The sequence below is a fragment of the Mirounga leonina genome, unplaced genomic scaffold (genome assembly GCF_011800145.1).
Source record: "Mirounga leonina isolate KUSES-001 unplaced genomic scaffold, KU_Mleo_1.0 Mir_166, whole genome shotgun sequence".
In the NCBI taxonomy this organism is placed as follows: domain Eukaryota; kingdom Metazoa; phylum Chordata; class Mammalia; order Carnivora; family Phocidae; genus Mirounga; species Mirounga leonina.
Genome location: NW_023270418.1, coordinates 38,007,382 through 38,015,758, shown reverse-complemented (window position 1 = coordinate 38,015,758; position 8,377 = coordinate 38,007,382). Strand labels below are relative to the sequence as shown.

Below are 8,377 nucleotides of genomic sequence, written 5' to 3'. Positions count from 1 at the left end.
CCGCGGATTGGCTCCCTGCGGGCTGGCCGGGCCCCGGTTGGCTCGCGCTGCCGGGCCCGTTTCACGGTGGGTAGCACCGCAGCGTGGATGCTGCTCGGTCCCGCCGCGGCCCCGAGGAGCGTGGAGCCGGAGCGGCCGGGCGGGGCCGGGCGGGGGCACCGCCGGGAGCCGCTCCGCCGCCCACCCCGGGCCCGCGGCCGAGGGCAGCCTGGGGTCGCGGCCGCACCCTGTGGCCGCGGGGGGCGGACAAAGGGCCATGCGGGGCCGGGAGATGCGGCGCGGGGCGCTCGGGAACCGGGGGCCGCAGCGGTGCCGCTGAGCACGGCCCGAGGCGGGGCGGGGCCGGCCGCGATGCCGTGGTTCCCGGTGAAGAAGATCCGCAAACAGATCAAGCTGCTGCTCTTGCTGGTGCTGCTTACCTGCGCCGCATGGCTCACGTACGTGCACCTGAGCCTGGTGCGCCAGGGCCGCGCGCTGCGCCAGCGGCTGGGCTACGGGCGAGGTACTGGAGGGGGCGCGCGCCCTGGGGGCGGGGGGCGGTGAGGGCCACTAGCAGCGCGGGGTCCGGGCCTTCTTACCGCTCCCGGGGCTCGGCGTGGGCCAGACGCGCCCGGAGACCCTGGCCACCTTACCCGGCTCGGCGATATTGGGGCAGGGGGCGCGGTTCCGCCCGGCCCGGAGCCCAATGACGTCAGCAGTGACGTGCGCGACCCTCCTGGGGAGCGTCCCCAAACCTGGGCGGACTCCGGGATCTGACCTGGAGCCAGTAGTGACGGGGTTTACGGTAGGCTCTTGAGACATCGCCCCCAGGCCCTGCATGCTGGGATTTTCAAGAAGGCCTTGCACCTCCACCACTTGCCTCCTTGGCAGAGCCTCAGTTTACCCATCTGCTGGGGACAGGGGAGAGACTGATCCAGCCTCCCGACGGGGGGTGGGAGAAGGGTTTGGAGGGAGCTGACTGGTGCTGTTGGAACGCTTCCTGGAGGGAGTGCCCTAGGTAAACCTGTAACAAGAGACTGAGATGCTTTTGTGTTGGGGGGTGATGGGGACCCCTGAACTGCCTGGAGTGAACTTTCCCAGGTCCCTCCAGCTCACACTCCAGTGAGGACAGTGAACCCACAAAGTAAATCAGGTCCTGCTGAGTGTTGTGAGAAAGAGCTAGGGAGGGGTTGTGCCCCTTTAGCTAAGGGGATCTGGACGCCCTCTTGAAGGTGGTGGCTGCTGAAACACATCTGGAGGAAGAGCACTCCTGGCAGGAGGAACAAAACTATGAGGACCTGGTGGGAAGAGGAGAAGCAGAAAGCCTGGAACCTGGGGAAGGGGTATGGGGATGGGAGAGAGGGCAACACTTCAGGGCAGAAGTAACCCCCCACCCTCCCACCCCCGCACATCCTAGCTAAGGCAGGAGCAGAAGCCCTGCCCAGGGCTGGGAAGATCCCAGCCAGACTGCCCCTGACCCTTCTTAAGGAAGCAGGGTGCTGGAAGTCTTTAGGACGGGAGGTGTAGAGAGAGAATCTTGCTTCCTAAAGACTTGGGACAATGACTTTGGCTCACAACACCCAGGGCCACTCCACCGAAGGGTCCAAACCTCCCTGTTCAGTCCCAATCCTGTCTCTCAGTTGCCAAAGCCCTCTGCCTCCCCTCTGTGTGCCTGGACACCTGGCTCCACAGATCTCCCAGGCCAGGGGTCTGGAGCTTGTCCCAACCCCCCAGAGTCTACACACCTCACAGCCACCACACTCTTGAGAGGCCCCCAGCGCTGCTCAGTCCCTAAAAGAAGCCCTCCTCCCCAGCTATCAGCAAGCAAGGCAGGACCCAGTGCGTGACCCAGTGACACAGGACAAAACCGAACCCCCTTCCCCAGTCACCTCTGTGGCTTTCCAAGCAACCACAGTCCTCCCCAGCTCAACTTCCTGAGTAGCTGGGGAGTCTAGCTCAGCAACTGGGAGGGGGTGGAGGTGTGGGAACTCCATTTCTGAGTCCCTCTCTGCTCTCAGCTACACCAGCAGAGAAGCTGGGTGACTGGCCAGACTGCCCTCACTACTCGTGGGTGAGCAGGAGCTCTTCAGGGTCCTGGAAGGTCAAACTCTCCTGTGGCACCTTCCAGAACAGCTCCAGCCCGCAGGTCTTGGCTCTGGGCTGCAGCCCCACCTTCTGTCCAGCCACCTGGGCTCCACCCAGGGTAAGGCTTGTGAACAGCTGAGCAGCTAGACATGCCTCTGAGGCCTTTTAGAGTGTTGGATCAGTGCTATTTTCACTTACAGCTGGGGAGACAGCATTGGAGCGGGGCAGGGGGGCTACTTTCCTGGTACCCTGCAGGAAAGCTGTGTGGCAAGAGGCCTCTGCGGACCTCACTGTGCTGGGGCTCAGCCCCTGCAAGACAGTGGTGGAAGCCCGGGCTGCAACCCACCACAGGAGGCTCCTAGTACCCACGGACTTAGCTTGGTGGGCAGGGAGTATCAGGGCCAGGCTGTGGGGATTTGGCCAGGAACCTCTTAGGGGTTCATCTGCCAGCTGGACAGAGGGCAGTGAGGGAGGAACCCAGAAGGAGCAGGTGGGCAGGTGCCAGCAGGAGTCCCATAGGCAGGAGACCAAGGACAGCTCCCCTATCCTGGAGAAGGGGCTCAGGCCAATTATGCCCACACAGGAATCTAGCTCCTGGAGTCTGGACTGAAGGATGGGCATGGATGTCAAAACCCAGGCTTGCCCTGAAGCAGAGGCGGGGCTCCTGGATTGGGGATCCCTAGGTGGGAGCACCAGGAGGGGCAGAGGTGGGATACAATAAAGCCTCCCTTCCAGAGCCTCAGGTCCCGGGGTGTGGCACTCCCCACCCTGCCCCAGGGGACAGGGTGGGATGTTCAGGCCCACAGCTTGGGGAAGAAGTCTGGGAATCTGAGGGAGTTAGGGGCATGGCAATGCCCCAGGCTAGGGGATGTGTCCATGGGGGGTGGGGGTGCTGCGAAGCTCTAGAGATGTCCACAGACAGACCTAGGAAGGGTTCCTCAGGGGTACAGTCTCTCTCCAGAGCCATGTTTGCCACAGGTCCTCCCGCAGCCAGACCAGCGTGTCTATCCCTCTTCCATCCAGGCTGGTGCCAGGGTTCCTTTGGTCCTGAGCCCCCGCCCCAAGGGCAGGAGGTGGCACTTGGCCATGAGCTGGGGCTGGCTTAGCCTTAAGACAAAAGCACCAGCTTTCCCAATAACAAGTTCCAGCACTAACCCTTAGCACAGTTTTGATAAGGGAAGGAGACACAAAACACTCAGTGTAAGGGAAAAGTGCTGAGGGCACTTCCTGGGGGCCTTCCTGACAGCGGAGCCACTGACCAGGATGGCCAGATAAATGTGTACATGTCGGACAGAACTCTGCTCCCTGGCACCGATCAGGGAGCTCGGAAAGCCAGGCAGAGGCCTTGAGAGGGGGCTGCCCACCCCCTAGGGGTGGGATGTGGGAGAAGGGCCCAGCAGAGAGCAACTGCACAGCTGTAGGTGGGGTGTCAGGTACGAGGGAGCAGACTGAAAGGAGAGGGTTCCGCGGGAGACCCCATAACCCCACTGACCCCCAGCAGCAGGGCCCCAGTCATGTCCCACATGCCACCCACAGACGGTGAGAAGCTGAGCGGTGTGACAGAGGGCAGGGGTGTCCGGACTGCACTGTCCACACAGAGGGCAGAGGACTCCAGCGAGAGCCATGAGGAAGAGCAGGTGGGAGCAGGGCTGTGGGAAAGGACACGTGCATGCGGCACACACACTTGCGTGCCAGTGGCCTCGGGAACCCGTGGGCTGTGTGGATGGAGGACTCGGGTGCAGCCTGTTGGTGCGCACGCCCCAGCACCGCCTGGCCTGGAGTTCCGTGTCTGGGGGGGTTAGGTGGTGCACGTGTGGGGTGGCCCGTTGTCTGCCTGGGCAGGTGTGATGAGGGGCGTGTGGATGTGTGTGGTTGGGATACGATGGATTTGGGATTTTGTGGCTGGCTGTGTGCAGGGGAGTCCTTGTGAAGTTTGTGTCCCGCTGTGTGTGGTGGTGTGAACCCTCCCTGCCCTCCCATTTCTCAGCTTTGACCCCGGTGCCTTTTCGCTCCTGTAGCCTGACGGCCGGGACCCAAACATGCGTTTTCCTGTGGGGGCTGGAAAGCCACCCCCTCTGAACCTCACTCATCATGTGCCCCCGTGGTGGGAAGAGGTGAGCTCTGCTTGGCTTGCGGCTGTGATGGGCTTCAGGGGAGTGCTGGAGGTGGGGCTTTGCGGAAGGTAAGGCCCCCCTCCTGCCCCCCCAGTACAAGGGGCAGGTGAACCTGCACGTGTTCGAGGACTGGTGCGGAGGCGCCGTGGGCCATCTGAGGAGGAACCTGCACTTCCCACTATTCCCTCATGTGAGTGCTGGGGGGGGAGGGCAGGCCCTACAGGGTGGGGAGGGGTACGCAGTGGGTTTTGACATCACTGCCCCCCCAGACTCGCACCACCGTGAAGAAATTGGCTGTGTCCCCCAAGTGGAAGAACTATGGACTACGGATTTTCGGCTTCATCCACCCAGCAAGAGATGGTGCGAGGGTAGGGACGTGCCAGGGAGGGGAGATCAAAAGGGGCCCCACACCCCCCTGAGTCCCTGTCCTGTGGCCTAGGAGACGTCCAGTTCTCTGTGGCTTCAGATGACAACTCTGAGTTCTGGCTGAGCCCAAACGAGAGCCCGGCGAGTGCCCAGCTGGTGGCCTTTGTGGGCAAGGTACCCTCAACCCCACAGCCTTCCTGCCCCAGCCCCTCCACCCACACCCCCATCTGTCTTCACTGGGCCTCCTGCCGCCTCCGCCACCTGTCTCCTCCAGCTTCTAAGGGACGGGGACTGGATGAGGCTGGTGCCCCCAAGGAGAGGCTGAACCCCCTCCACCCCTTCTGTGTCGCTTCCCAGACTGGCTCAGAGTGGACAGCTCCTGGAGAATTCACCAAGTTCAGCTCCCAGGTGTCCAAGCCCAAGCGGTGAGTGGCTGGGAGTGTGTGTGCATGTGTGTGCACATTTGCATACACATGAAACCACTGCACTTGGCCGTCCTGGCCAAACCACCCTGGGCACCCCATCTTCTCTGCACTCTCTGGAGCTCCAGGGGGCATGGCAGGGGCATGTCCCCCTGATTCCTTATGTCCCCAGGCTCATGGCCTCCCGGAGGTACTACTTTGAGCTACTGCACAAGCAGGACGACCGAGGCTCAGACCACGTGGAAGTGGGCGTGAGTGTGGCCGGCCATCCGTGGGCTTCTAGAGAATCCACCTCCCCTCCCCTGCCCTCTCTGCTCCCAAAACTCCCTTCAGGGCAATGGTGTGGACCCTGCCCCCCACCCCGGGAGTTCCCGTCTAGTTGGCAAAGCAGACCCTCAGGGACAGGGCCCAAGGTCAACTCTGCCTGCTCAGAGAGGCTTCATGGAGGAAGTGTCACTTGAGTAGAGTCTTGAGAGATGAGACATTCATAGGGAGATCCAAAGAGGAGAGAATCTGGGATGGGGGTGCATCAGACGAATTCCAAATCTCAACAACAGCAGAGGAATAGGAACACCGAGCGTTATTCCAGAACTCCAAGGGGTCCAGTGGCCAGATGGGGCCTACAGTGCCAACCCTGGACAGCTCTGGCTTTGTCCTGAGAATGAAGCAGTTGGGTTTGCATCTCAGGAAAAACCCTTTGGCTACTGTTGCAGAGAGCCCAGGAGGAGGGAGCTTTTATGTGTGGTCCCTGAACCAGGGAGGTGGGAAAGGAAGAAGTGGCAGGTGCAGGGGGAAGCGGGTTTGCACAAGACAGAGGGCCTGAGCCTGGCTGTGTGTGTGGTGATGACTAGATTGGGATGGGGGTGCTCAGCCCCAGTTCTGTGGGATGTCGCATGTGCGTGGTGTATGTGACAGGCATCAACCCAGCTCAGCTGGCAGGGAGTCCAGGCTGGAGACTCAGGTTTAGGGTGGTCTTGTGGAAGACAAGGGGGTGCCGAGAGGACCCAGAATGAGGTAGGAAGGGAAGAGGGCCTAGAACAGCTCCTGGAAACCCCAGCTTGAGAGGAGGGAGGGAGGGACAGAGCCTGCAGAGGAGACTGAGAACGAGTAGCCACAGGAGTGGGGACACAGGGAGGGGGAGAGCTAGGGACATGAGGTGCACCAGCCCTTGGAAGGTCAGCTGTGACCTCCAGGAGAGCATTGGCTGTAGAATGGGGAAGCAGGCCACAGGAAAGCCATAACCTGCAGGCAAGAGAATGCTTAGGATGTCAGGAAGGGCCTGGAGGGAGCATAGGAGGGTCCTTACCTGCCACCAAGAACCCCTCTCCCATCCACCCTCCAAGTTTCCTGCACCCTTGAAGGGGATGCCCCCACTAGTTCCCCATGCCCACATCAGAGAAGACCCATTCCTTTCAAGCTCTGTTCCCATTCTCACCCCCACCCTTTGGTCCTGACCGCTCTCTCCCTCCCCCAGTGGCGAGCCTTCTTGCCGGGCCTGAAGTTTGAGGTCATAGGCTCTGCTCACATCTCCCTGTACACAGGTGCGGAGCCCAGTACCTCTCTGGGGAGTGGTCTCTGGGATGGGCACTGGATATGGGTGGGGAGGGGTGAGGAGTGGTCTCTGGGTATTCCTGGGGACCCCACACATCCCTCTGCCCCCAGATGAATCATCCCTGAAGATGGACCATGTGGCCCACGTCCCCCAGTCTCCAGCTAGCCATGTGGGGGGGCACCTGCCGCAGGAGGAGCCCAGAGCTGACATGCTGCGCCCAGACCCCCGAGACACCTTCTTCCTCAGTGAGAGGGGACCCTGCAGGGGGGTGGGGCGGGGACACCCAGCCTGCCATTCTGTGACCACTCCTCCCACAGCTCCTCGGGTGGAGCCTTCAAATCTGGAGAATGTGCTGGAGCCCTGTGCCTACGCCCCCACCTATGTTGTCAAGGACTTTCCCATTGCGAGATACCAGGGACTGCAGTTTGTAAGTGCCCCTCACCAAGACCTTCCTGAGACCCGGACCTCCCTCCCAGGTCCCCTGAGCCCTCTGCCCCGCCCGCAGGTGTACCTGTCCTTCGTCTACCCCAATGATCATACGCGCCTCACTCACATGGAGACCGAAAATAAGTGCTTCTACCGGGAGTCACCACTATACTTGGAAAGGTGGGGGGGGGGGCACCAGCAAGGAATGAGGGTGGGGCCTCTTGGGGGGGCAGCAAGATATCCTCTCTGATGCCCCACCCCATCCCAGGTTTGGGTTCTATAAGTACATGAAGATGGACAGAGAGGAGGGAGAGGAAGATGAAGAGGAAGAGGTGCAGCGCCGAGCCTTCCTCTTTCTCAACCCGGATGGTGAGTGCCCCCCAGTCCCCCCAGCATGTGCCCACCTGGGCGTGGCAGGCTTAACCATGCTTCCCACAGACTTCCTGGACGATGAGGACGAGGGGGAGCTGCTAGACAGTCTGGAGCCTACGGAGGCGTCCCCCCGGCAGAGCGGCCGCCGATTCCCTTCCCCGGTGGCCCCCAACACACCACCGGGAACCATGCCTACCCCGCCAGCGCCTCCCAGCACCCGGGACCTGCCAACCCCCAGGCGCTCCCGGGCGCTGAGCTGGGCTGCCCGGGCTGCACGCCCCCTGCCCCTCTTCTTGGGCCGCGCCCTGCGCCCCCGAGCCGCAGCTGAGCAGCCACCCCCAAAGGTGTATGTGACACGGGTGCGGCCCGGACTACGGGCACCCCCGCGGGACCTGGCACCTCTCAGCCCACGCGGCCCGCCCTGGCCGCCCTTCCCTGGAGTCTTCCTCCGTCCCAGACCTCTTCCCCGGGTGCAGCTGCGGGCACCCCCACGCCCGCCCCGGTCTCGAGGCCGCAGGACCGGTGGCTCCCAGGCCACAGAGCTGAGGCCCTCTGCCCGGGCGCAGGCCACCCAGGGGAGCCAGGAAGGCCAGCCTCACATGCTGGGACTCACGGCACCCACCGCGGACTTGAACTTGTCAGAAACACAGCCTGTGACCTCCTTCCTGAGCTTGTCCCAGGTGTCCAGGCCACAGCTGCCTGGGCAGGACGAGGACGAGGAGGAGGAGGAAGCAGATGAGGATGGGGCCCAGGGCGAGGAGGACAGCGAGGAGGCGGCGGGGCCCCCCCGCGGCCGCTGGCGCGAGGACGCCATTGACTGGCAGCGCACATTCAGTGTGGGCGCAATGGACTTCGAGCTGTTGCGCTCCGACTGGAACGACCTGCGCTGCAACGTGTCCGGGAACCTGCAGCTGCCTGAGGCTGAGGCGGTGGACGTGGTGGCTCAGTACATGGAGCGGCTCAACGCCCGCCACGCCGGGTATGGGGGGAAAAGTGCACATGGAAGGGCAGGCCCTAGCGGGTATGGGGGGAGGAGCGCACATGGAAGGGGAGGCCCTAGC

The 8,377-nt window shown here is 62.7% G+C and overlaps 1 protein-coding gene across 1 annotated transcript in view; it reads left to right on the top strand.

Annotated features, from left to right (window-relative positions):
* The first annotated feature begins 350 nt into the window (after window positions 1-350).
* The window catches only part of B4GALNT4 (beta-1,4-N-acetyl-galactosaminyltransferase 4), a 12,448-nt gene continuing 4,421 nt past the window's right edge, over window positions 351-8,377 (top strand). The window contains exons 1-14 of the mRNA XM_035012413.1: window positions 351-502; window positions 3,601-3,701; window positions 4,083-4,178; window positions 4,273-4,368; window positions 4,448-4,538; window positions 4,618-4,718; window positions 4,902-4,969; window positions 5,139-5,217; window positions 6,441-6,507; window positions 6,629-6,763; window positions 6,836-6,945; window positions 7,024-7,124; window positions 7,213-7,313; window positions 7,383-8,295. Of these exons, the coding sequence (XP_034868304.1) occupies window positions 352-502; window positions 3,601-3,701; window positions 4,083-4,178; window positions 4,273-4,368; window positions 4,448-4,538; window positions 4,618-4,718; window positions 4,902-4,969; window positions 5,139-5,217; window positions 6,441-6,507; window positions 6,629-6,763; window positions 6,836-6,945; window positions 7,024-7,124; window positions 7,213-7,313; window positions 7,383-8,295 (2,210 nt within the window). The 5' untranslated portion in view covers window position 351. The remainder of the gene's footprint in view (window positions 503-3,600; window positions 3,702-4,082; window positions 4,179-4,272; window positions 4,369-4,447; window positions 4,539-4,617; window positions 4,719-4,901; window positions 4,970-5,138; window positions 5,218-6,440; window positions 6,508-6,628; window positions 6,764-6,835; window positions 6,946-7,023; window positions 7,125-7,212; window positions 7,314-7,382; window positions 8,296-8,377) is intronic.